The 26827-nt window shown below is 39.3% G+C and overlaps 4 protein-coding genes across 7 annotated transcripts; 2 read left to right on the top strand and 2 right to left on the bottom strand.

Moving 5' to 3' along the window:
• The first annotated feature begins 1058 nt into the window (after positions 1–1058).
• LOC120802759 (mitochondrial uncoupling protein 2-like) lies at positions 1059–4774 on the top strand. Its single transcript, XM_040150878.1, has 8 exons — positions 1059–1150; positions 1423–1554; positions 1813–1946; positions 2064–2271; positions 2365–2562; positions 2667–2768; positions 2895–3075; positions 3169–4774. Exons 3-8 carry the CDS (start codon positions 1821–1823, stop codon positions 3281–3283), a joined length of 930 nt encoding a protein of 309 aa, XP_040006812.1. The 5' UTR covers positions 1059–1150; positions 1423–1554; positions 1813–1820; the 3' UTR covers positions 3284–4774.
• Positions 4775–6291: 1517 nt separating this feature from the next.
• On the top strand, positions 6292–7848 carry LOC120802760 (mitochondrial uncoupling protein 2-like). Its single transcript, XM_040150879.1, has 6 exons — positions 6292–6417; positions 6616–6817; positions 6899–7096; positions 7194–7295; positions 7391–7571; positions 7734–7848. Exons 1-6 carry the CDS (start codon positions 6292–6294, stop codon positions 7846–7848), a joined length of 924 nt encoding a protein of 307 aa, XP_040006813.1.
• A 182-nt stretch (positions 7849–8030) lies between these two features.
• dnajb13 (DnaJ heat shock protein family (Hsp40) member B13) lies at positions 8031–12851 on the bottom strand. 3 transcript variants are annotated; one of them, XM_040150112.1, is made up of 8 exons: positions 12719–12851; positions 11724–11827; positions 10884–11045; positions 10616–10764; positions 10297–10410; positions 8634–8747; positions 8477–8553; positions 8031–8184 (listed from the first exon to the last, which is right to left on the bottom strand). In XM_040150112.1, exons 1-8 carry the CDS (start codon positions 12748–12750, stop codon positions 8034–8036), a joined length of 903 nt encoding a protein of 300 aa, XP_040006046.1. In that variant the 5' UTR covers positions 12751–12851; the 3' UTR covers positions 8031–8033. The 3 variants fall into 3 exon arrangements, with proteins under 3 accessions (XP_040006046.1, XP_040006045.1, XP_040006047.1); XM_040150111.1 differs by lacking the exon at positions 12719–12851 and adding an exon at positions 11910–12115; XM_040150113.1 differs by lacking the exons at positions 10297–10410; positions 12719–12851 and adding an exon at positions 11910–12125.
• Positions 12852–13202: 351 nt separating this feature from the next.
• LOC120802373 (ras-related protein Rab-6A) lies at positions 13203–23214 on the bottom strand. 2 transcript variants are annotated; one of them, XM_040150116.1, is made up of 8 exons: positions 22842–23214; positions 20190–20248; positions 20022–20075; positions 19232–19337; positions 18786–18897; positions 17177–17270; positions 16405–16471; positions 13203–14860 (listed from the first exon to the last, which is right to left on the bottom strand). In XM_040150116.1, the coding sequence occupies exons 1-8, from the start codon at positions 22909–22911 to the stop codon at positions 14796–14798; spliced, it is 627 nt and encodes a 208-aa protein (XP_040006050.1). In that variant the 5' UTR covers positions 22912–23214; the 3' UTR covers positions 13203–14795. The 2 variants fall into 2 exon arrangements, with proteins under 2 accessions (XP_040006050.1, XP_040006049.1); XM_040150115.1 differs by lacking the exon at positions 17177–17270 and adding an exon at positions 18272–18365 and having other exon boundaries at positions 13204–14860; positions 22842–23210.
• Positions 23215–26827: the final 3613 nt, after the last annotated feature.

Raw genomic sequence — 26827 nt, 5'->3', positions numbered from 1 at the left:
GAATATAAAGACAAATAGATAAAGCGGCAGTGTATGGGGGAAACACTGGTGGTCCATTTTACAACGCACAGGATTAGCAGAACAGCTTTGGGAATCAGACAACATCCTGACACATGTAAAAGCAGGTGAAATATTTGATATGTAGTGCAGACAATTTTGCAAAGTCAACCGCATGACTTGACATAGGCCTGCTGGGGCCATGACATGGGGCTGCTATGGAAAGTCACACGTTTAGGGGTGTGTCTGAACTCCAAAACTCGTGTCTCCCCTGTCTAACACTTTCCATTCAGCACCCAGTCCTCTCCTTGGGTGCGCGTAGTTTGCCTAAACAGATGCTAATGGCTGGATGATTGCATACAGATGCTATGTGTATCCACCCACCCTCGTTCATTGAGTGGATTGGCTGAGAAGCATGGCGGTTCCGTAGCCTGGAACATTTCGTACTTTATTACTTGCGGGGAGGAGGGGATTCCTAAAGCTCCTGAATTAGTTTTGCATTTTGTTGTGGGGCACTAACACTTAGAAAAGGATGTAGTGCAAATGTTATCCGCCACAGAACTTGTCAGTCAGTCAAAGGGCCCATGGAAACATTTAGGGAATCCAGACAGGCCTCTCTGTCTGATTGGCCACATATATCAACCAATAGAAACATGAGGTACGTTCCCTGATGTCAGTGCTGTAATTTGAGCTGATATCAGCAAACATTAAGGTTTAAATTTTGTGTAAATCCCAAGCTCTGGAGATAAAATTTGAAATAGATATATTTATGATGTCGTCAGCCAGTAAGTTTTCCCGTGAAATTAGCTGTGAAACAACATGAACATATTCTAAATGTTTATATCTGCTCATTGAGTGTGAGTCCATACCAGGCTACCGCAATGACACTGTTAGGAGCAGATCAACAAGTGCTCAAATATCCGTCTGTGTGTCACAGACTCTGGTAAACATGAGATTCACATAACAGGTGTGTACGGCTCGGCAGGCTGCCCAGCAGTCATGTGCCAAAGGTGCCTATAAATTCAGGGGCTTCTTCCTCACTGAAACAGTAAGCACACAGCATGACACGAGGATACTAAAGGGACTAACTACCTAAAGGACTGTATATTCTTTTTGCTGTGCTGGATTATAACTCTCCCGGAGAACTATTCAGGTAAATTAACAGTGATTTAAAAAAAAAAAAGAAATCATGCACCTTGTCATGGGTTCAGACTCAGCTTATGTTGCTTAATATTTAAACAGTAGATTTATAATATTAACACTAAATAGTTTTTATATTAAATATTTGATGAAAAAAAACATTTTTGCATGTCTGTCTCCTGTCAATCTGAAATATAATGTATTAATCAGTCATCATAATGATAAAACTAACAAGCCAAACTGTTCTTGGATCACAGGTTAGTGATAAATGCTTGTTTTTTTCAGTGAGTGGTGGTATGCTGACTGGTTCACTTCAAACAGAGTTTATGGCCCGAGGCATTTCCACAACAGAACCCCTTCCAAAGACTAGTGTTCTTCTCGAGAAAACCTGAAACTTTTCTTTACCTTCACTTACAGGTAGGCACAATGTTTAGTATGGACACTTTAAATACTACTTGTTCACTCAGATTTTAACACAGTTAGATGTTATAATAAGAACAAACAAAAGTGATTAAATGTGAGAAAACATGAACAGTTATATTTGGTGTGTGTCTGTCTTGCTGGGCTGAGTAATGATTTCTTACCGGTGTGTTTGGTGTATGAGGTGTGACCTACACAGAGGTCTTGGGCTCATAGCGTAAAGAGCAGATTTTTCCATTTGTGTCATCAAACCAGGCAGAGAAATGGTTGGCATGAAACCCAAAGACGTGGTGCCCTCTGCGACAGTCAAGTTCTTCGGAGCAGGAACCGCAGCCTGCATCGCTGACCTCGTCACCTTTCCTCTAGATACCGCCAAAGTCAGACTACAGGTTAGATGCACAATGTGTAAGAGGGCTTCGCACATTTTGACATTAGATTTTGTTCCAAGTATATCTGTATTTTTTAACCTGCTGCTAAGAATTCCTTACTGTCATCCTATTGGCAAGATTCAAGGAGAGGCTCATAAAACTGAAGGGGCCAGTGCAATGAAGTATCGAGGAGTGTTTGGCACCATCACCACCATGGTGCGTACAGAGGGGCCCAGGAGTCTTTACAATGGACTGGTGGCAGGACTGCAGAGACAGATGAGCTTTGCCTCTGTCCGAATCGGTCTCTACGACTCCATGAAGCAATTCTACGCCCGAGGCACCGAGAGTGCGTTTCATAACCTGACTACCAATGTGTTATATGAACAAGGTTGTATCTCTCCTGCTGCTTCATTGTGACCGATATGAACTTTCTGCACAGGTGCTGGGATTGTTACTCGGCTCATGGCGGGCTGTACCACAGGAGCCATGGCTGTGGCTTTTGCACAGCCAACGGATGTGGTGAAGGTGCGTTTCCAAGCCCAGGTACGACTGGCTGGTGGTGAGAGGAGATACAACGGCACCCTGGATGCCTACAAGACGATTGCGCGAGATGAGGGAGTAAGGGGCCTTTGGAAAGGTACTTGCATTTTTACTTCAGATTTTAAAAAAAAGTATTGTATTTATTACTTATCATGGAAATTCCTTCCACTGGTTTTTGAACCATCCTCCGCTTTTTTCCAGGCTGCATGCCCAACATTACCCGTAATGCCATCGTAAACTGTGCAGAGCTGGTGACCTACGACATGATCAAAGAGCTCATCCTGAAGTATGACCTAATGACAGGTGAGGCAAAAAAACAACTTATTGTAGAAAAGAAATATTGCTCCAAGTACCGTAACTTCTTACGCAACCAATTTCAAATGATAAAATATTTAAGCAGAATGTGACTTTTCTCCTTTTCCCCTTCAGACAACCTGCCCTGCCACTTCACAGCCGCCTTTGGTGCAGGCTTCTGCACAACAGTTGTGGCTTCTCCTGTGGATGTAGTCAAAACACGGTTCATGAACTCAAAGGCTGGCCAGTACAGCAGTGCTATCAACTGTGCTCTCACCATGCTGAGAAATGAAGGACCCACAGCTTTCTATAAAGGGTAAATACAAGCTAACATAACAGTGAACCACAAAACAGTAAAATGCAACCTGTGTCCAAACACGTTTACTTTTCTTTCATTTGTTTCCTTTAGGTTCATGCCTTCTTTCTTGCGACTTGGGTCCTGGAACATTGTGATGTTTGTGACGTATGAACAAATTAAACGAGGGATGACCAGGGCACAACAGTGCTGGGAGTCGCCGTTTTGACCTCAGCTCGTCAGACTGTTTCTTCTTCTTCTTCCGTGGTTGGAAAAAGAGAGCTCCAAGTGGAGGCGCAAAAGAGAGCTTAGCTTTGATTTCGGGGGTCCAGGGTAACATTACCAACGTGGCTCAGAGGTGGACTTAATACATCATCAAGAGGAAGCTGTGGCTCCTAAGATTCCTGAATGAACATTGACTCTGTGGGCATTGTTGTAATACCAGAATGATTTAAGGATTCAAGTTTAAAGGCACATTGTGCATTGTAATGGTGAGTGCCAGCATTACAAAAATACTTAATAAGATGTATAGGACGGATGTGAAAGACTAATTCCATAACATTGTGTTTTTATCTCATATCGAAATATATATTTAAGCCTTGATCAGTTGGCAGTTCACTGGCTGGAGATGGATTTTCGTGTTTACAAGAATGAATTGGAAGCTCATATGAATAACGTTATAGTGTATGTTATATGTTATTTCGGGTAGGTTTTCCATGAATGCAATAGACAGACTGTATATGGCAATACAGGCCTAACCTGTGATCACTTCTATGTCTCTTACTTTGTCTTCTGTATTGTGGACTGTTTACAATATTTACCGTTATTTGTGGTGTATGTGGTCAGGGATTTACAGGTTAATCTATGTGCTGCTTATTGTAAATAGCTTGATTTATTGCTGGTCGATAGGTCATGTGAATAGAATATGTTGTACACAATGCTAAAATGATGTAAATAATGCTAAAATGAAAGTGTAATGTTTTAAATTCTTTGTCTAACCTACATCAAACACAATACACTTTAAATAGTTGGAATAAATGCGGGGGAAAAAAGACCATGGGGTGACTGCCGATAAATCAGGTTGCTTGATAAAATGGTGGAAGCTCTTTACAGAAAGTGGAACATCTTGGGATTTAAGTGGGGCAGTGCACAGTATTTAAGTTTCTTTGTGGTAGAAATCAGTAGTATAGACCATCTCCAAGTCTTTGGTCAAATGTGAAACTTAAACAAGATTTACTTCACATCTTATAATTTGATGATTAAGGTGAGATGAGGAAAACAAATTGTTGTGAAAAGATAAAAATTACATTTCTTCTCTATGTACTGTATATGTATTCATAGATGTATAGATGTACATGTATATTTCAAGCAAATTTAAATTAATGTTCCAACCACGTTCCTACATAACCCAAATAACAAACATATAGCCTGCCTCAGATGTGTTCACAGGGGAGAGCATTGGCTGACACAAATACACTAGTCTGAACATCTCAGCAGGTGGTGCCCTGAAAGCAGAGCTGTGAAATGAGCTTTTGACGAAAGCAAGCTTTTTTTTTTTTTTTTAGCATTGGGCCTCTGAATAACTGCAGTTTTTTATTCATTGGACCGGGAATATTTCCAAAGTCACCTGCTGCAGTCTCACAGTTGGGTCAGTGAGATCTATAGAGTGACACAGCCTTCATACAGGACAACATGTACCCATGCATTCATTCATGACATTGCAATTTACAATCCCTATATTTCATGTGATATGACTACTTTTACACAACTTCACCAACCTTTAACTAATAATCCTGCATTGCTTTACAGAGCCTTATCAAGGAAACATGGTTGCGTACATACACGGCTATTCAGGTATACAATACAATACTGTTGTAAATTTATTTTCAAAAATTCTTTTCAGTGTAGTGCCTCATTAATCAGTGCAGGAACAACAGGTCATTGAACACAAACTTTTTAAAAAAAAGCTGCAGTGAGATGTTAATAGGTCTGAGCATATGGATCTAGTTTGGTGGGCGATACACTATGTTTTTTTGTATTTTTAACATGACTCAGCACTTACTCTGCAAATCTGTGCTCTCTGTACTATAATTCTATGGACAGACCTTTAAAAAGATAACTCACTTAACCAAATGTGTTTTAGCAAGTAGGAAAATGCAACATTCTGTTTTCAAAAAATAGTCAACACTCAATATATTCCGCCTGTCTTATCGATAACAACTCTTGTTTTGAATGTTTGTTGTGATGTTGTTGTTGGTTTAAGGACACAGTAAACAGGGAACTCGATTAGAAGACACAGAGAAAACATACAAAAATCATACAAATACAGCCACAGGCTGTTTGTTGCACAGACAGGTTTACATTCTGCCCCTCAGAACGGTAGGCAGCCCAAGACAGTTACAGTGGGAGTGGGGCCCCACCAGCAACACATGCATGTCATGATGTAACAGCCTCATGGCCTTATTTAAACAGGTTCTCTTCCCCCACACTACTGCATCCTGAATCTTGGTTAAGAGTCAGTAAATCATTTGGATTTTCTCAGTTCCAGATTTTGTGCATTTTACCTGCCAGTTTAAATACTACAAATCGAATCAAGGTACAATCAAATTCTTTATAAAAAATTTTGTTCTTGGGATATTGGTATTTTTGTTAATACTTTGTTACATGGCTATTTTTGTTTTTGAACATATTTCTGTTTTGACAAGAACAAGGCTCATCACTTTTGAAAAATCTTCTATGGAAAAACAAGAAAACCAATTTATAGCCTGGAAAAAGTTCAGCCAGAGGGACACTTTTAAAGAATCCTGATCTCTAAAGTTTCTATCCTAAAAAGGTAAGAATTAATAACCAAAGTCCAGACTTCAGTGTGATAATGTGGAAATCATTTTCTTTGTGCTCCTGAATTAGGAAGGCTTTTGTTTTTTAGCCCATTCCCATGCAACCTTTTCCTGTCAGAATGTACCCATTAGCTTTTTCATTTAGCATCGGTAAAACCTCTTCTTTTGGATGTGCTTTTTGCTTAACGGGGGTGTTACATGAGCCACCCAGCAGGTATTATAGTGTTCAGGGTTACACACCAGACACAGAATCAAGCTTTTAAAAAAAGCACACTCATAAATAAAATGTATTATGGCTCTATTTTTTTTTTCTTTTTTCAGATTTTGGACGAGCTTCTTGTCCTGTCCATATTAATCAGCCACACTTCAGTCCTTATATTGATCCAAATAACTCTGGAAAATGGTTGGATTTGGACCTGCAGATGTGCCTCCATCAGCAGCTGTGAAGTTTGTAGGAGCAGGAACTGCAGCCTGTACCGCTGACCTGCTCACCTTTCCCCTGGACACAGCCAAAGTGCGACTGCAGGTTAAAAAAAAAAGCTTCCCATCAACCCACCAACTTCTTATATTGTAAACATTAAACAAATAGTGTATCTACAGGACATTTTATGCATTTTCTTAGTGCCTAAAAAACTGAAGAAGCTAGTTCATAATGTACATTGAAGTCCCCTATTCTTTCTTATCTTTAGTTAGCTGAGCCTCCATTAACCTTTATCCTGTACAGATCCAAGGGGAGGCTGCGGGGAAAGGGTCTGCAGTGAAGTATCGAGGAGTGTTTGGCACCATCACCACCATGGTGCGTACAGAGGGGCCCAGGAGTCTTTACAATGGACTGGTGGCAGGACTGCAGAGACAGATGAGCTTTGCCTCTGTCCGAATCGGTCTCTACGACTCTGTAAAACAGTTCTACACCCGAGGTTCTGATCGTGAGTATTTATTAATGTGCTATAATTGTTAGTCTAATTGAGGCAGTCCTGCACCAATCATCTCCCTCCTCTCTGGTTCAGATGTAGGCATCGGCAGTCGGCTGCTTGCAGGATGCACCACAGGTGCCATGGCGGTTGCTTTTGCTCAGCCCACAGATGTGGTGAAAGTCCGCTTCCAGGCACAGACCAGGTCTTCTGGGCACGGCAGGCGCTACTGTAGCACCATGGATGCTTACAAGACCATTGCTAAGGAAGAAGGCATTCGTGGTCTATGGAAAGGTAGCTTGAACTCTAAATGGTTATGTGAGTCTTTAAGGTTCTTCTTCAGTTTCTTATGATAAATGTTTCAATGTACATATATTACTTTGACACGCAGGTACAGCTCCAAACATTGCACGTAATGCAATTGTCAACTGCACAGAACTAGTGACATACGACTTCATCAAGGATACACTTTTGAAGTCCACTCCCCTGACAGGTAAAAAATAGCTGCAGCCCAATGCTCCAGTGGCATGATATAATGGCCAAGTGCTTTTTTTCCTGGAGTATTAATTTTCAGCCTCTACTTTACAGACAATCTGCCCTGCCACTTTGTATCAGCCTTTGGTGCAGGGTTATGCACATCAGTGATTGCCTCTCCAGTCGATGTGGTCAAGACAAGGTATATGAACTCTGCTCTTGGCCAGTACAACAGTGTCCTCAATTGTGCTGCTGCCATGATGACCAAAGAAGGACCACTCTCCTTTTATAAGGGGTAAGCACTGACTGCATGGACAATATTTAAATGATTATTGAGGGTATAATCAAACATTTATAGAGGATGGTGAGGAGACCAAGGGCTGTAAACAAAATGCCAGTTATTCATTTGAATAGATTGCCATCAATCACGCTAAAGTTTCTGTTCTTTGCTCTTGAGGTTCATGCCATCTTTCTTACGACTGGGCTCCTGGAATGTGGTGATGTTTGTGACATATGAGCAGCTGAAACGGGCCATGATGGCAGCAAAGCACCATTGCAGAACTACACTGTAATGATTGTTGCGTGGCAGAAGGCTGATATTGTAGCACAGCGATGTTGTTTACACATTTCTTTACCTTATGTTGCCTCCTATACAAGTTGTGTTTATACGAATAAAGATATATATGTAATTCCAACATTCATTAGTCATAGGAGAGTATCAGGTATTAAAATATGGTCAATATTTTTTGCTAGATATTTATTTTAGAGCTTGTTTGATCAGATGTTTCCTCTCAGCGGGGAGCTTCTCTGGGAACTGGATGTCAAAAGTAAGGATGAGGTTTCCTCTCTGTGAAGGATCCTGGGACAGCGGCATTCCCTCTCCAGTCACCACTTTTTTGTATGTAGGGCTGATGTGTTATGAGAAACAAATCAGAGACAGGAAAATGGTAATTAATGCAGATGATGCACAAACCCAAAACATATCCTTCTAGAAATGTCCCTGTTTAACTATACAGGTGATATAAAGTGCTTGAATTTCTTATGATCATCGCTCCCTGTTCTGATCTTAATGTTTAAGTAATTCATTCAGCTTTTAGAATATCCGAGATTTATGTCAAATTAATAAAACTACAACATACAGTATTACATACAAATGTTATTTAGTATTCCACTTTGGCCCCAATATAGAAAAGCACTTACTGAACAATGTCATTGATGGGAATATTGAGTAGCCTGCCATCTAGTGTCTCCACATCCACAGAGAAGCCAGTCAAGGCCTGTGGGAGAGGTTTTTTGCTTCAATACTGTTTTATTCTACTGTTTGACTGATAATGAAACCCTCTTTAACATGACTCACCATCTCCAAAGAGACCTGGGCCTTGTAGATCAGGTCATTATGTTGTCTTACGAAAAGAGGGTGACTCTTCTGTCGCACTATAAACACAATATCTGCAGGGATGCTGTTTGGTCCCTAAAGATAAAATACAGCAAGATGATCACATTGTAGTCAGGCCCTTTCCCTAACACATGGCTTAGTAATAACTTGTTACTATGCATAGTTTGATAAGGAGTAGCTTTGAGCACATATTTTTTTTGAGCAAAGTAAGGCAGATCATATTGAACAAAAAGCATATTTGATGACAATCATATAAGCACGGGTGAGCTACTTTAAAGAGAGGGATCTGCTGAGGCCACCTACTGGTGACATTGAAGCAGATCAGGTGGAAACTTTAACACTTCACAACCGAAGGATAAAATAAACTTTCAGAGTTTCGCAAAAATATAATTTACTTACCTGTTTATATTAACTCCTTATTTTTCTACTCTCTTTACCTCATTCTGACACTATTCACCATTTCAAAAACTGTCCAGTCCTGAATCCTGTGGTCAACAGTCTGAGCAATTTTCCAGTCATCAATACTGTCTCGATCTCCTATCATTCTAGTGTAACTACAATACGACTGGTAGAAAAAAGGTTAAAGGCATGGAATTTAAAAATCGGGTATAAAATAGTACATTAAGACTTCCTAAAAACCTCATTCCGTATTAAGAATAATTACCTTATGATTGATCCAATATTATCCCAAGCATTTACCCTTCTCCAACAGAGATGCATATAAATGTTATTATTCTCACTTTACTTAAGTTTATGATAAGCCGACATGAATTTGCACAATGTTGCATTATTATAATCTCTGCAAAAACGTATATTCTTTACATACTTCAAACCCAAACATTTCAGCTTTAGGAATATGTTTTGTGCTTCTCATCCATAATTGTACATATTGATATATTTGTAACTTTCTAGACTTCCCTCTAAAGCTTACGATACACTTAAAGCTTGGATTATCTATAATGAAGTCCCATTTGCTGAGAATTGAGCTCTATGCATGAGGCAACAGATAGTGGGGTAAATCAGCACCAGGGACAGCACCACAAACCAAAACTGAAGCCTTAGCTCACATTCTTGTGAGAAATGTTGCATAAGGCAAGGGAATAAAGAAACAGTGAAGACTACCACCAGAGCCTTACTTTGTTTTTAATCAAAATTAATCATCCTTACCTCAACCAAATCAACATACTGTATGTCATCCTTAACCAAACTGGGGAAACCATTACAAGTCACATGTTATCAGCTCTTTTTCTAACTGTTCTCACAGAGGGAGATATTGGTGAGTAGGAAGACCAACAACAACAACAACAGGTCAAATCCCCTTTACCGTATTACAGTAAAGATCCCTTTCACAATATTCACTTTTCATTGGCACCAGGTTAAGGGCCTATAGGTCTTCTTCAATCTGATCAAAATCCTACTGATTTTGAACTTTGACGAAACAGTTGAAATAACCAAATGCAAATAAGATAAATGGTTTAGCAGGATAAAAATAAAACATCATACCAACTGATGATTTCACTCTCCTATCACATTGCTACCAACATCAGACTGGTTGCTTTGTTAGTGGCAATTATTAAAGCTGTCTTAAATATCAACAGAAAATGATTTTGTATTACTCTTTTACCTGATCTCCCTCTTTGGAAAAAATTATTCTTGTGCCTTCTTTCCACCCAGGCTTTACATCTATAGACAGGATCTTGTCTTTGATACTGGATGTATATCCATCCTCATTCATAATCTGTTAAACAAATGAGACGAAAATGAATTCATGTATTTCACTCAGCGTAATTACTTAGATCTAACTATTTTTTTTATGTAAAGTCATTTCAAACATGAGTGTCCACGAGTTGTTCTCAGTCTAACTAACGAATGTAAGAATGATTTGACCACTGAAAAATGGTGGGATGAGAAAAGACAGTTATCTCGCATACAGATGTTCTTACCCTGCGAGAAATCTTTATCTTTTTTGTGCATCCATGGAAGAGATCATCCAGGGACAAATGAAGGTCTCTCTCTATTGGGAAATCTTGTGTCTTCACCACTCCTGGTTGCAGGCCACCGAACTGAAGTGGTACATCATTTGTATAGAAGTCTATCCAAAAAAACAAAACAAAACAAAACAAACAAACAAATCAAATATTGATTAATGCAGTTGGCATTCAATTTGAAAAAGCACATTCACTGTATTGTCTTTATTTCTGTTTTTCTCACCTGCAAATGGGTTGTCACCTCCGAAAAACTGTCTGAATGTTTTATCTGGATTCCCATGGTAGACATATTTAGATGACCAAGCCCCTCCGATGCCAAACTCAGCTGGAATACCACCTTTTAGACCCTCCTCACCAAACTTGTCATACGTTGCCTTTTTTCGAGCTGTAACACAGAAAATAGATATTGTCATAGACACAAACTGCCAGTCTGTAAATACTGTCAAAATACTGGTACTGGTAAAATGGTACCGATAATGTGGTAAAAGGTGGATCATTTTATAGATTTTCAAAACTGCCCTGAACACTTTTATTGTAGTGTACAGTAGCTTTAATCATACACACATTGGTCAGATAAGAGTTTATTTATATATATATATTTAAAAAAAGCTTTCCTTAAACCACTTTCCTCCCCATTCTCCGCTGTAGAAATGTGATACATTATGTATAGTGTTTTGTATTAATAATAATTCGTTCAGATAGGTTTGGAATCTGGGACATTAACTAGAAATAAACAAGTTGAAACTATATTATCCCCACTTTTATTTGATTATAATAATTATTTCGACTATTTCTATTGTCTTTTATTTTATTTTAGTTTTGTGTTTCTTTTTAACCGCGATGAATATTACTTTTTGCCGCTACAATGACCTTGCGTCATGAACGCTGCCAGGTTGTTACACATGTTGCAAACACACCTACCTCAGCAAGCACAGTCGCCCCTTTAACTCCTTATTTTGAGTTGGTATTGTAGTGAAATATACAGCATAGCCTACGTGATGCGTTGCACTGGCCTAGTGAATGATCTAGATGATAGTCGAGGCGCCCTATTCTAGCCACTTACGGTCGCTCAAAACATCGTAGGCTTCGCCCAACTGACTGAACTTCTCGGTGCTTCCAGGTTCTCCGTTACTGCTCGGGTGAAACTTCAACGCAAGCCGTCGATATCTGGGAGAATAAAAGAGGAAAAATTGTGACAACAAAAACAAACCGCCTGTTAAAAAACGGCTGGTAGTTTAACAAGACCTACGCCTTTTTGATATCTGCGTCTGTTGCATTTCTGTTTATTCCCAGCGTTTCGTAGTAATCGAAACCCATGGTGTTATTCAATTCTTAAAACTAACTTTCGAAGTCAAAGTCAAAGTAACGCTCAGTGTGGCATCCCGCTTTGACACAATTAGCTAAATACGCAGAGCAACAGTTGTTTAGCTTGGTTTCCAGGGTAACGGCTACTTGGGAAACTCTCGCGGGACTTGTAACCAATCGCGGACAGGGATGCAAACATTACTGCTGAATGGAAGTAAGAGACCCCCGTGTTGGTGTTTGAGAAAACTACAATAAAGTTGTAATTTGGTATCTTATTGCTGTGTATTGTACTGTCGCAGTGGAAAGTAATTATTGTTCATAGAATGCAATATAAATTCCCTGTCATCAGCTCGAGTCACCTGTAAAGCACCTTTTTTTGCACTAACGTACATAACACACGAATAAAGTTTGATTACTTGATTGATAGCTGTACCACCTTTGTGTATGTACCTCCTTGGCTCTGCATTATGTACCGCCACTGCACTTTAAGGTAATTTAATTTAGCACAGTTCCATTTAATTTAGGCATATGCATCGCGTGAGCTGAATACAAACTAAAATAATTGCGGTCTTACAGCCACTATTTTGACCCCCCCCCCCCAAAAAAAAAAGACAGGGCCACAAGATTAGGTAATGATAATATAATATACCTTAATGTTGCTATTTCCAGTTAAATTTAGCAGTTAATACATTTATATGAAACTAATTAGCATGGAGTCAACATGAGGTCTTTGGCGCAGTTTTGCAGTACAACCTTGCTGTACACGAATAATGGCTGGATCCCATCTAGGTGTGGCAGTTTAAAGGCCCTGGTATTGTGAATGCTGGTTCAGTGGCATAGCATATTTTGGAGCCATCATTAATGCCATTAGTTTCACCTGTGCTTTTCCTGCAATGACAGTTCGAAATGTCTGCTGTGAAATTAGCCAGTTAGTCGAGCTCCAGCAGGAGAGATAACGAGGCAGATTATTGTCCTTCATTCAGTCCACATGCCTGAGCATGGTACTGCTCAGGCATGTGGCAACATTTTCAGGCCCTGCTGTTAATAGAGTTCACTGGGAGTGTTGTTCTGTTCCCTGTGGTTCACGTTTTGTTGCCACCACTGAGACCCAGACTGAAGACTTAACAGAAACAGATCAACATCTCTGAAATACTCAAGTGTTTCATCTTCGATCAATAATTTAGATGTTAAAAAATGCCATGCGAATCACGAAGTCTTAACCTTACAACTGTCAAATACGACATGAATTTCAGCAGCAGTGACAAGTGTATTTTTATTCTTTCATTTAAAACCATTCCAGACAAACGTTAGGGACTACTATGTATACAAATTGGACTCTCCTCCACGAGTTCACACAAAAATTGCACAGTATTTTCGGAGTGATCAAATTGCCATCTAGAAGTGGTGGAGGGAACAGTCGCTCTCTACTGATTCTGTTAAAGGTGGTCCAGATGGATGCATATTTTATTAGTGATTCAGGACTCATACCAAAAGTGAAGATATTAACAGACATTAAAAAAAAAAAAACATGAATCCAACAGAAATAAATATTACAAATCATTGTGGATTAAATACATATGTAGAATAATCACTAACAAAAGATCAATGCCAAAAAATAAAAATAAGCAAAAGAAAAATACTCTTTAAAGTGTTCGTAAAACGTCATACCAAATTTAACTATAAACCAAAGCCAAGGAAGCCCTCTACAATTAAACTCCAAAAGGCAAATATCTCCATATCTAATGTTTATGGTGGGTTTTATGATTATGACTCTTAACATATGAGAAAATCCTCCTCAAACACTATCATCAAAGAAAGATTCAAACTATGATAGGTGTAGTCCTTAGAAAAAATAAAATAAAATTAAAGATCTATCCAAATAAAAGGGTAATAGAAAATGGAAACCAGGGTAAAAGTAACCCATCTCAAGGGAGAATTGTGGGAATAGAGGAAGGACGGTAATGTGGATGGTGTAGTGGTAGTGTGGCTCTTGTAGTAGTTGATGTGTGTTTTTTCTGGTTTGAGACCATGCAGTGGTGACTGACTGTGTGGTTTCAGTGTTTTGACTTGTCATATCATGCTGGTACATGCTGGGAGAACTGTGACTGCACGAACTGTTTGTGTGCAGGCACCCCAAAGCACAAACTCAGTTTAAAATAAGCTCATTGCTGCCGCCTCCATCTTCAGCTATATCGTGTCTGTACAGTATACTTGTCAACACTGAGATCTCCCAAATATGGTATTCATTTACTTTAACACAACCGTATCCACATATTATTCCAGTTAAAAAAAAATAAAAGTTTGTTAACACAATTCATGAATGAATCTTGCCAATCAACTGCAACAACGCAAATTATGTTAACTAACAAACGCACACAACATCCACAGTGCTTGATAAGCTTAAAGCAATATAAACTTTTCAAAGAATATTCTCACTCTTAAACACATACCTCGATTTGACATCTTTAACAAACATTTTCTTTTGTTCAGTTTGGTTCAAAAAGTCATCTTTAGACACAAACCACAGCAGTGTGCCACCATCTTCGTCTGAAATGACAAACAAGAGGAGCTCACTAAAGAAGGCTGAGCTCCAGCTGTGAATACTGTTTCAATGTATGTGTGTTACAGTGCAAATATTCAATTTAAGTGATTTATGACTTTCAGAGAATCCCGATGAGCGCGCAAGATTTCCACAATGGCAAGGATAACGGATTTAGTGTTCTCTTTCAGGCTGTGACACAGAGGCGGGTATAGTGAAGGGTACAGAAAAACCAACTGGGTTTGAGAAACAGCAAGTAAGAGAATTATTTAGCCATGACATAGGCCAGCATTAGCAGGAACAGCCTCCTTCACTGACGGGTTGCTCTGGTGGTTTCTCCAGCTTAATGTCAATCACTGAAGGGTTTAGGAGTTAAGGAACATCACAGAAGGGGAAAAAATAAACTTCAAAATGTACATTAAGGAGTTATTAGTACTAAACAGAACTAGATAACGGACATGAGTTAATAGAGATAACATTTTAACCTTTTGTACATATGTAGAAAAATGTTTCACATTTGTTTTTTATAAAATACACTTTGCAGTTAGAAAATTGTTGTACAAAATATAAATTAGAAAATTATTTGCGGGACATCAAAAAGCCCATCCCTAACCCTGATTATGTAAAAGTATAAAGACAAAAAACAGGGTTACTAAAGTAGCCCATAACAAAAATATATAAAAAAGAAAGAAAAGTCACTTTGACACATTTATCTGATTTACACCTTTCCTTTTCATTGTTCTAATGTTTTCTCTCTGGAAACATTTTATATCATGAGCTGTGTTGCTACATACTGTATATCAAATTCTGTAAGATTTTATTTATTGTGATTGTCCTTTTGACTAAGACTGTCTCGTATTTCCAGGCGGCCCAGACACACGCGCTGCTTAACTGTCAGAGTGCTCCTGCCTCTTTTTTTGCTTGTGCGCTGACTATGATTATTTATAAGTCTTGTACATTTGAGCACACCTCGCTATAGTTTCGAACATAATTAGCTAAAACAGATGAACTCTTATTTGAGGGACTGCTTTTTTCTCAATGTTTTTATATTTTAATTGCTGTAAATCCAAGCTGCCTACATCTGTTGTCATTAGGAAAATCCTACAAAACCTTTCAGTCACCTTTTAAGCCTAGCCTAGCATTTATTTGATACTCAAAAAATAGATCTTTGGTGGAGTACGCCTTTAACATTAAACTCAGTAAGGGCTCATTTATGCTCCCTTTCCTTACGAAAACAGATACGTCCATTTCAAACGTTGTAACTGTCACTGCCCACATACTTCCATTCGTACTTTAAGTCAGCATGGATGTTAAGCAATAAATCCATGAGAAGGCAGCTCAGAGTAAAACATATCTGACAACAACAAATGTATGTAATTCCCATCCAATCTCCTCCCAGCTGTTCTGTAGTAACTGTTTGTCCCTGTGCACGTACGAAGTAACATCATATAAATGTTTAATATTTCTGACCAACTCGCACAACCTCTCCCCAAAAAGTTCCACCATTTTTAAACATTTTTTCGTCGTGTCCTACTGTTGTGTCTTGATTGAACTATTGGCTACAATGCCAGTGGTATGGTTCTGTTTTGGCCGTATCCATAACCTTTCAGAAAAAGTGAACTAACGCGGACGTAATGTACACAGAGTCCGTACACGTATCTAATGTTGAGCATAAATGAGCCTTAAAGCAGTCAGTGAGTTGGAGCACAACGTGTGTCCTCACTGGTAAAGTGGATCTAAAAAGGACACATTGGTTAAAACAACAATAGCGAGCTGTCACAGCAATGAACCAGATTTTCCTCCTGGCAGGGACTATCCACATGACATAAGAGAGCAAGGAGAACTCCTAACTCTCTTCTGTCATGACAGACGCTGACACTGACATGTATACAAAGGATACTGTCCTCTCTACTCTTGTCCTGTGTGGTATCCATGCCAGGGAGGGCGGCTGCCACGCGACGGAAAAGCTGGAGGGAAAGAGAAGCAGATGCGTTCTGTCAGACAAGGAAACATACTCACAGCATGACCAAAACAAAAGTTGAAATCAAAATAGTGTGCTGTGTATTTTCCTATTACATGATTTAGCACAAGGACCACTTGAAGCTCATACAGAGGAAGACGCCCAACAGAGCTTCACAGAATTTGATTTGAATTTGGCAACATGTGTTTTAACTACTGCAAGGCCATATTTCTTCACTGCAGAAGTGGCTTGAAAAGAGGATGTAACTGTGCCTTACTGAGACCTTCCATTGATAGAGCTTGGAGGATTTTAAGTGATTGATGGATTCACGTGAATTTTAAGAAAAGTGTGTTGAATGTAGGACGATGCTCAACATTCCCGCCCGCCACTAAACAGCATCACATAGAACTAAATTTAATTACATGCAGATTCCACAATTCTTTTCATGTGCTGATCATTGGAGAGAGACGTATTGATTCGCAAACCCTGACCCACCTCTAGGCCTGTATCAAAGGCTGGCCAATTTAAATTTACATTACTATGAGCAAGTGGGAGAGAGCTTGAAAAACAAATTCGCACATCTCACATATGACCAGAGACAGCCAATGTTTAAAGCACACCTTTAGGCACGCATGCGTGTGTGAAATAGCAGCTAATCAGAAGAGAGCATGAGCACTATGAACACACACACAAAAAGGTGCACACGCTCTACCTGTTTGACATTGTAGCCTGTCTTTGCACTTGTTTCAATAAACAGAACATTCATCTCTTTCGCTCTCTGTTCTCCCTCCTCTGTGGTTATCTGTCTGTGATGAGCCACGAGTAACCACGCATGACACACAATCAACCATGAGGACACGCAAATACCACCACAGACATCGACAAGAAGACAAAGGGGAAAAAAAATACAGACTGTGATTATGTTGAAGTGGATTAATAAGTCGTGCTCCTTCCTGCTGCTACTGTCACCTTTGCCCAATACCAAAAGTTAACCAAGACAACCTTTGGCTGTTCATTGTGTCAGCTGAGATTTCATAACAGGAAGAGAAGGCTTAAAGTAAGAGTTTGACATTTTGCCGAGAGTTAGATCAGACAACTGCTACCACAATCCTGTGTGCATGGTAAATAAGTTGCTGTAGCCTGCAGCTGGTTATCTTAGTTTAGCATAAAGACTGGAACAGGAGGAAACAGCTAGCCTGGCTCTGTCCAAAGGTGCCAAAATCTGCCTACCAGCACCTCTAACGCTCACTAATTAACATTTTATATCTTGTTTAATTATAAACATAAAGTGTAAAAATGTCAATTTGCTATTCTCCAGGAGGTTATTTCTGGCCCTGGACCAGCTCCCAGGCAACCAGTGGTGACTCCAAGAACTTACTAGTCCCAGAGAAGTTGAGCTTTAGAAAAGTTAGTTAGCTTTAACACTGATAGGCTTATTTTTTCATCTTTGGACAGACCTAGATGTTTCCCCCCCATTCCAGTTTTCATGTTAAGATAAGCAGCTGCTGGTTCTAGCTACTTATTTACTGTACATTCATGCAAATGGTATCGATCTTCTCATGTAACTGTCAGTAAGCAAACAAAATAAACTTATTTTCCAAAATGTTGGACTATTCCTTTAGAACTATGGACAGAAAATAGACCATGACTTTAAAATCCATCTGCTGGAACAGCTACTGTAGTAAATTTACAAAATTACTATTTTAGACCTTTAACCTCTGATTTTGACAGGTGACCTTTGGAGGTGGAGCCCAGGCAGCAGCATTGCAGCAGGACTACGGAGCACGACTCACACACACACTCTTACCTGCTTTACGTTGTAGCCCGCTTTCGCACTAGTCTCAATAAACATTACATTTAGTTCTTTGGCTTTCCGCTCACCCTCCTCAATAGATACTTGCCTGTGGTAGATAAGGGGGTTAAAAGATGCACAGCGAAAGACAATGCAACTACATTAAACAGGTAGATAAAGTGGATTACACAGTGGACACTTTCAGATCAAATATTATCACATATCACAGCTGACAACTATCAATTTACTCATGAGTTTGATTGGTTAAAGAACAAATTATAACTATCTTCAAACAATTTTGGATGAAACAAACGAAGGAGGGCATCTAGTTTGAAAAAAATAAAAAAACAGTTGCATCTTTGACATCCACAAAGGGCAGAGATAACTGGATCTAATTGAATGCTGCCTTTGGAAGGGCTGAGAAACTCAGTATTGACAGGCGAGCAGTAACAATCAATGACTTTATTAGTATTCTCTTAATGTAGAAAGCCCGTTTGCACAGACACAGGAGGAGGGAAGAACAGATTACCTTTTGTCCGCAAGGTCTGTCTTGTTTCCCACCAACATGATGATGACATCACTTCCTCTCTCCGTTCTCACGTCATCAATCCATTTTGTGGTTTGCTGAAAGGAATTGACGTCTGAAAGAAAGATGAGGGAGAAACCAGACGCAGAGCATCAGTATTCAGGAGATAAAAAACCTCAGCTGTGAAAACAGGTGAGTTTTTGACAGGAAGACTATAAGGAAGTAGAACTACAAGTTGTATACATCTTGCCCACGTTTGATTTATAAATATGGAATTACCGGATTTTTTAAAATGAAAATGAAATGTGTGCTTGCATCACATTATACAACACATTTTTGATATCTGTAGTTAGCATTAAAGTGGATTTGAACAGACACTCATTTTTTTCTGAGCATTACACACAGTACACATTACAGAGGACTGGTAGGTGCACAGGTAGTCCACCTACTTGTGATGTCGTACACTACAACAGCAGCAGCAGAGTCTCTAATGTAACTCGGGATGAGGCTACGAAATCGCTCTTGCCCTGCCGTGTCCCACAGCTGCAACCTGATCTGTGGGGCAGGAAGGGGAAAAGGATGGGAGGAGAAATAAAAGAGGAGAAAACGAAAAAACAGAATGGACGAAAACAAAACAAGAAAAACCGAGGTCAGAAATGAGGTAAGTTATGGTGACAAAAAGTAAATTGAAAGGAAACTAAATGAGGTCAGACGACTGGGAGAAGACAGAGAGAAGACAGAGAGAGCATAGTGCATGCAGGTAGTGAATGACCACCAGAAAGAGCAAGCTGTCTGGGCCCGTTGGGAGAAATAAATAATCACCCTTCACTTGTCATCAACCCTCCTCTCTTGATCAAGTAAGGTGTTTCATTTCAAAACAGGAATGGAGAGAATAGATGGAGGGGTAGGAAGGAGAGGAAGAAAACTTGTGTTGAAGGAGGAAACAAACAGAGAAAGGGAGGACGATCCAGGGAGTACGGCGTAGAGCTCACACTACAAGGGCAGTGTGTGTTTGCTAGAAAGAACACAACTAAACTGTTAAAAAAAAACAAAACAAAAAACAAACACACAAAACAAACAAAAGATTGTGTTAGAAATCAGTATCTGAGCGTTCCTTGACATTCCTAACACCAAAGCCTTACAGTCACTTGGAGAATTTCCCCAATCTGGACAAGGACCACATTGACCAACAACAAAGAGGATTGATTTAACACTAGTAGTGATGAAAATAAAACTTACTGTTCTGTCTTCAAGGTACATCGTTTTTGACAGGAAATCTATTCCTATTGTGGCCTGAAAATGGGTAAGAAATAGTTAAATATTCATAGCCATCTTCAATCAACGTTACATTAGGATAATGTGGACTGTATGAATGGTGATTAAAAAAGATGGAGGGGTTCGTCTCACTTGGTAAGTGTTGTCGAAGCTGTCATACATGAACCTGGTGATCAGCGAAGTCTTTCCCACTGAAAAACAAACATAAACAATGGTACAGGCACAGTGATCGCACTTTCACTTCAGTTTTGCAGGTTACTCAGTTTCTTATTCAAAAATAACCAAAATAGTGTGTTACTATCATGACGAAGACAGTGATTATTTTTTATAATTGATTCACTTATTGATTCTGTTCTATTATATTTCTTTGAGGGATTGTTTAGTCAAAAAAATGCAGTAAAGTTGTGAAAAATACCCTTTGAGCTGACATATTCAGATTCCTTGTTTTATCTAGCCAACATTCATAAACTCAAAGATATTAAATTTATAATGATATTGAACACAGAAAAGCAGCATTCTCACATTTGAAAGGCTGGAACCAGTGGCTGTTTGTTTGATAAACAATTATACCAATTAACGAAATTGTTGCCTATTTATTTTCTGTTCATTTTCTGTTACTGCTTAATCAACCAATTGTTTCAACTCTAACTGCAAACAAAAAAAAACGGAGGCTAAATAAAACCCCTGACCGGTAATAACTGAATAACTGTGAGGAGTGAAAGGGTTTCCTAGTATTAATAAACAAGGCATATTATTCTCAGCTTGTTGTGATGAGATGGGTGTACATTTGCTCAAATTCAAAGTAGCTGAAATTCAACTTTGCTGTCAATATGAAAAGTTAGCAAAACACTTCAAAGGCGATGGATTATCTCCCGCTATAAATAAAAAGCAACATTAAGTACCAACATCAGAATTCTGTACTATCCATGAACCACAGTTGAAGAATCCTTTTGATGGACAGCAGCTGACAGCAGCAGGTCATGCAACTCCCACTCCCCTCTGAAAGTTCTTGTCCATCAAAGGGTGTGGCGCACAATCATTTGAAGTATTTGAGGAGAAGTTGGAGGGTTGAGGAATGTAGAAAGATGGGAAGGGTTGGGACCGGCTCCCAATTTACTTCCCTTCTAAAATTTTTTGTCTTTCTGTGTTCCGCCCAACTTTGAGGATTTTTCATACTCCAAATCTGTGCAGGGAACCTATAATGTCATTTACCACATTCTCAAAACATGGCAGCTGTATACTGGTTCATAAAACCTCTTTCCACTTTGCTGATATTTACTAGTAAAACCTTACTTTTAGTGCATCATTCCAAAGAGAGACACTAATACAGTTGATTTGAATACCCAGACAGAGCTCCCCAGCCCCAAACATTAGTTTGCTGAGCTCGAGTTACATTATCAGTTACACTGTGCATCAATGGATGAGGACATGGGCAAAGCCAATACTGCTGTTTGCAAGGAATCACAGCTGATCACTGAGTGTCTGTCTTATCTTACCAGACACAATACCTATAGAAATATAGTTACTGGCAAAGGAGAAACTGTCGCCTCTACTACACTACCATATCATGTTTCTACACTAAGGATCCAACAATCAGATCAGCTGGATCTGTATTGATGCTGATACTGGCCTTATTATGCAGATTGGATATTTTTAAACCAAAAGATCTAAATTATTTGTCACAGCAGGTCGCCAACTGTTTTTATCATCAAAGCAAAGCCAGGCCTCATGTTACCATGAACAAAAACAATCCCAATGAGTTTCATGCAGTTAGGTACACTGGTTTTAATTTTGGGATAAAGACGGCGTAATGAGAGACTACTACATATTTGCACTTGTTACCAGCAGATACCCTAAGTTGAGGTATCAGAATCAGTATTGGGAAAGAAAAAATTTGGATCGGTCCATCCCAGTTCTACATGAAGCCCCAAATTGAGTTTACACTAGTCTGTGCTTTGTGTTGGCATGCTTTACACAAAGCCGTGGAATTGGATAGATACAGTTGAAGCACTGTATTGGACGATATAATGAGCGACCCCACACCTTTGCCTTTGAAACCAGAAACTAGACAACTTCCCTGCCTCCTTCTTCTTCTTTCAGTACAAGTACACCCTGTGTTCAGTTGGGCTGGAAAATGGATGGGAAAATGAGTAGGGAGAGTGAAGGAATGCTGCTGGGCAGGTTTGGTATTTGGGAGGCATCACCTCTCTGCAGAAATGCCCTCCCAGGGTAGACCAACTGATGAGATCTGTGTAATCACTGTAAAATTTATTTTGTGGACTTTAACCGAGATTGACAGCATTTTTCTGAACACAGCAGCAAAAACAATAACTTAGCCTGTAACTGCAGTCTCTACTTAGGAAATACAAATAGTATTATTAAACTGAAAGTACCTTTAGTATTTTAACAACTCTGTTTCTCCACTTCATTGAAACTTGTAACTTTCTACTAGCTACCACCCCCTCGGTTAATGTTATGTTATCACAGCCTTCTATGCAAGTTGGCTATCGAACGAACGAGTCAGTTTCCACAGATATGACTTATCTGGAAGAAAATACGTAGCATTTCTGTCGATCCAGCGTGGACAAGCAGTCGGTAACAAGTTACGGTGTCGCAATGCTATCAGTGTGCGAAGTTTAACGTTATGCAGCTAATGTTAGCTAGCTCACTGGTTAACGTTAATCACCCGATCAACGCATCAAACTCCAGGGTTGGCTACATCCCCTCCAGAGAATAATTCATATTCGACATCCGACAAAGGTTTAAGGTTAGCGTCAGACTTACCACTCTGTTCCCCGAGAAAGACCAATTTAAATTTTCTTAAAGGGTTTCCGAAGTCTCCGGCCGAAGACATGACTGTATGAAACAAGCCCTGACGTTACTTTTCGGGAGCTTCCCAGCTAGCCAGCTAATGCTAGCTAACCAGTTGTTGTCAGATATTAAAGGTCCCGGGATTCGTAACGTTTTACCGGTTTTCCAACCCTCTACACGGGCCAGCTGGCGAGGTTTCACCCCTTTAGGCTTCAAGACACTTTTGGATAACTCACAAACTACTGCAGCCAAGTTAGCATTACTGCCAGTTCCCTGACATGTCCATACCACTACCAGCTAGCCTCCCAGGGCCACTCTTCTTCATACGCAAAGTTAACACTGGCATATTGCTATGCTGCCCTCTACCGCTGGAAAAAAACCCAAAAACAAAACACACACACACACACACACACACACACACACACACACACACACACACACAACGAAAAACAAGAGTAGACCTGTGGCGGAGCAACGCACTGACGAATTTAACACAAAATGGCACTGTTTGAAGGATATTCCACCTTTATTTAATCGCTTGAACACATTCGTGGGCAAAGACTAAACCACAATAACCTTCATTTGGTAGGAGCTTGTTGTTATCTTTATAAACCCACAAGTGGGCGTACTTACCCCACCGCCATATCTCACCTCCTAAACAATTTTTATGATAATCCCAATCGTGAGTTGGCCGCGGAGCCTGAACATGGCCTGTACTAATAGTGAGATTACATTTTAAAATGATCGATTTTATTCTTTAATCAGTATTCAACATGCAATACCAAATCTTTTTGGCTTTTCCCTGTAAATGCACAATGAAGGCAGGTTTCACTGGTTTCAATTGGATATAGATATGAATATGGTATCTATCTATCTATCTATCTATCTATCTATCTATCTATCTATCTAATTTACTTGATTTATATGTTTTATATTCAGTTTCTCCCAGTAGAAGCCTACAATTAACTTGACACAATTAACTTCTTGTCTAATGCCTGTATATTACTAATAATGTCAGTGTAATTCTTATATAACAATTTTATATAGCTAACGCTTAGACAGGAATCCTTAAGCTTTGCCACACCCTCCCTTGACAGTACTAGGCCACTTTGTAGCTGTTGAAAGAATGGCACCTCTCTTTGTTCAGGTCCTTCTATTTTGAGACATCACTGCCTGCAATGTGCACACATTTGCTCTATTTATGACAGATTTTGCCAGCAAGCTTTCAGCATCAAGCCCACTGGCATTAATTATCTTTGTGAACAAAATGAAATCACAGTTATGGGTAGCAGTATGTAGGTGTGAAAGTGAAAATCTAATTTGTTAGGCCTATCATGTCAGACACTTTTTAAAATCGGTATCATGCTGTAATGTTTACAGGATCACTCTTATTCGATTACTCACAACCTCCCGCTCATGGGAAACCTGCTGTCCAGAACACTGAAGCCCTGTGGCAACATACAAGGTGATTTGATTTACTGACTTCACCCAAACTCGGACAAATAAATGAAAATGCTGGTATGATGGTTTCATGAGTTAATTATATTGTCTGCACTTATGGTCAATACATTATTAATTCATGTTTTACAGATTAGTAATTACCTGTCAACTAGAATTCATTATGATATTCATTTCAAAGCCAAATAACAAAGCTTTAGTCAAGTTTGGCTAAATCATGTCTCAGAAAAATCAACTGGCCTTATTCATGTGTTTCATAAAATGAAGTCTTAAATACAATTTACAGTAACATCAGCCATTTAGATATATAATAACAATCACTTAGAACCAAAAGAGTTCAATATGTCTTATTTTATCACAACAATAAAAAGTTCAAAAATTTTTTATTTCATTAATTTTCCTTAACATTTTCATAAATCAGATGGCTACTTATCACCATGGCTCAATATACTGTTTTGCAATGGTAGAAAATGTCAAGAGAAAATAATAAAGAGTGCGTGAGAAACACACTGTTTTCTTGATGTACTAATCTGGCCAAATAGATGGAAGTGGTTTGATTGTCTGTTTCTCACCTGATAAAACTGCCTCAGTCTATAGTAGGAGCTGCTGAAGAAGGGATGGAAAGTAGAATATTGTTTTTAAGACCTCAGAAAAGTGAGTTGTGGATTGTGTGAGATTATAGTGCCAATGTCTTTACAAATCGTTTGCATGTTTATAAAATTTTGTATATGTCTCTTACATTTGTGTCACTATTGATGTTTCCTCAGCTCAAGACAGAAATAATCCACTATAATACAGTATATTTATGAAATCAAGTAGGAGGGATCATTCTAAGGTACTGACAAAGCTGCTCTTTCTACCTGAATTCATTTGAGTACTAAACCATGATTCATCATAATCATGCTCACATTTATTAATAATTACATCATTAAATATTGATTATCCCTGCAAGATATGTACAGTACACAGGGACATATATGGATGATGTTTACCCAGGCATCTTTATGAGATCAAACATAAACTCAAAGTGAAAAGAAATATTGCAAATTTAAAATGCTAGATCCCTACAGAATGTACAGTATAAAAGCATTCCAGATATTAGCCTATAATTGCACTGGTATGCAAGTATGCATGTAAAAGAAAGACACGTTTGGCTTTCCCTGCATTAGAACCCTCACACCTGCACCAGTAAGAATTACATTTATATTATCAATGACGTAAGTGTATATGGTGATGCATTGTGATTGTGTGAGTACAGTATGTGTGTTTATGCATGCTTGAGCTGGCTGTTCTAGGTCACTGAAGACACACCTGCGCCACTCAATCATGTGCCATCTAGCTCTGAGGTCTCTTACGGAGGGCTGACCGGCTGATGCCAGTTCTTCAGCTGTTTTGTTTGCAACCCAAGCCTCACCAAACTAGAGCCATTACACCCCACAGCCCGCCTCCCCTCCCCGCTCTCCTCAACAGCACTCCTACGCCATATGTCCTTGGTAAGAGAAAGACCCCAAATCCCCCCGCTGAAGATGCTGAATTAACAAAATCCTCTTTTGCTCTCTGTCTCCTCCACTCAGTGCTCTCCTTCTTTCACACACTCTCACATATTTACAGAGGGGTTTTGCTTGTGTGCATGTATGTGTACAACAAGAGAGATCGATCTCTAATGTGCTGTTGAGGTTGTTGCATAAGGGCTGTGATTGTGAATTTGCTCACCTCACTGCTATTTGCTAGTTTTTTGAGGAATACAGTGGCACGGGATTTGAGGTTGTTAAGGTGGTATTAAAATTTCTAAAACGCTCTAAAGGCATACACCTTATTCTCTAACAAATAAACCGTCCACTAGAAAAGCATGTCATCCAAAATCAAAGAAGCGTAACTAAAAAGAAGGGCATTGCAAATGAATCGAACTTGTTACCTCAAGCCATGATTTCATTCGGGTGTGCTGGTCTCATGTCAAGCCACTGCATCATTTACCTCTGCAAAAGTTGACTCAGTCTTCTAGATGGGAAAACCTTGTCATGACTCACCTCGTGAAGAAAAAACATGTGGTTCTTTCATTTCTCTGGTTATTTACCTCATTCCCAAATCTTGTAGATGACGATACAAATGCATGTTTTGGGTTTCCTGTGTTTCTCTATTGTATAGGAGTGAGAGCATGCCATACATCTGCTTGTGTGTAATGGAGGGAGACCATCCCATTTTCTCACCACCTTAATATAAATCTAATGAATGCAGCTTTCAATGTCACAGCAATGTACAATACAGCACTGATCTCTCCTGAGAGGGAGAGAGAGCATGGAGGTTGAAAAGGAAGAGGGGGAAATGGACCGAATGAGGAGCAGAAAGAGAAGATGAGGAGAGGAAGCACAAAAAGGGTATGAGGGTTGGGTCAGGGTAAAATAGGTGTGTTGTCATCACAAATACAGTAAGATGGAGAAAGGGAGGAGATAGATGGGGGATGGGGTGGAGCAGAGCCACAGTTCTGCTGTAACCCTCCTCCT

This window comes from Xiphias gladius, chromosome 17 (assembly GCF_016859285.1).
Source record: "Xiphias gladius isolate SHS-SW01 ecotype Sanya breed wild chromosome 17, ASM1685928v1, whole genome shotgun sequence".
Lineage (NCBI taxonomy): Eukaryota > Metazoa > Chordata > Actinopteri > Istiophoriformes > Xiphiidae > Xiphias > Xiphias gladius.
Note: the sequence above shows the minus strand (reverse complement) of the source record. Positions and strands in the feature narration are given on the sequence as shown.

What these genes read in the sequence shown, in the direction of transcription:
- LOC120802760 (XM_040150879.1), top strand. Translation starts at nt 6,292, where the DNA reads ATGGTTGGATTTGGACCTGCAGATGTGCCTCCATCAGCAGCTGTGAAG. An exon ending in CATTCGTGGTCTATGGAAAG is followed by an intron (nt 7,097 to 7,193) that starts GTAGCTTGAACT and finishes TTTGACACGCAG; the next exon opens with GTACAGCTCCAAACATTGCA. An exon ending in GAAGTCCACTCCCCTGACAG is followed by an intron (nt 7,296 to 7,390) that starts GTAAAAAATAGC and finishes TCTACTTTACAG; the next exon opens with ACAATCTGCCCTGCCACTTT.
- dnajb13 (XM_040150111.1), bottom strand. Translation starts at nt 11,977, where the DNA reads ATGGGTTTCGATTACTACGAAACGCTGGGAATAAACAGAAATGCAACA. An exon ending in CTACGATGTTTTGAGCGACC is followed by an intron (nt 11,046 to 11,723) that starts GTAAGTGGCTAG and finishes TCTGTGTTACAG; the next exon opens with CTCGAAAAAAGGCAACGTAT. An exon ending in AGGTGACAACCCATTTGCAG is followed by an intron (nt 10,765 to 10,883) that starts GTGAGAAAAACA and finishes TTTTTTGGATAG; the next exon opens with ACTTCTATACAAATGATGTA.
- LOC120802373 (XM_040150116.1), bottom strand. Translation starts at nt 22,911, where the DNA reads ATGTCTTCGGCCGGAGACTTCGGAAACCCTTTAAGAAAATTTAAATTG. An exon ending in TGTAGTGTACGACATCACAA is followed by an intron (nt 18,898 to 19,231) that starts GTAGGTGGACTA and finishes TCTTTCTTTCAG; the next exon opens with ACGTCAATTCCTTTCAGCAA. An exon ending in CAGGCTACAATGTCAAACAG is followed by an intron (nt 16,472 to 17,176) that starts GTAGAGCGTGTG and finishes CTTTCCCTCCAG; the next exon opens with CTTTTCCGTCGCGTGGCAGC.
- LOC120802759 (XM_040150878.1), top strand. Translation starts at nt 1,821, where the DNA reads ATGGTTGGCATGAAACCCAAAGACGTGGTGCCCTCTGCGACAGTCAAG. An exon ending in CCGCCAAAGTCAGACTACAG is followed by an intron (nt 1,947 to 2,063) that starts GTTAGATGCACA and finishes CCTATTGGCAAG; the next exon opens with ATTCAAGGAGAGGCTCATAA. An exon ending in CTACGCCCGAGGCACCGAGA is followed by an intron (nt 2,272 to 2,364) that starts GTGCGTTTCATA and finishes CTTTCTGCACAG; the next exon opens with GTGCTGGGATTGTTACTCGG.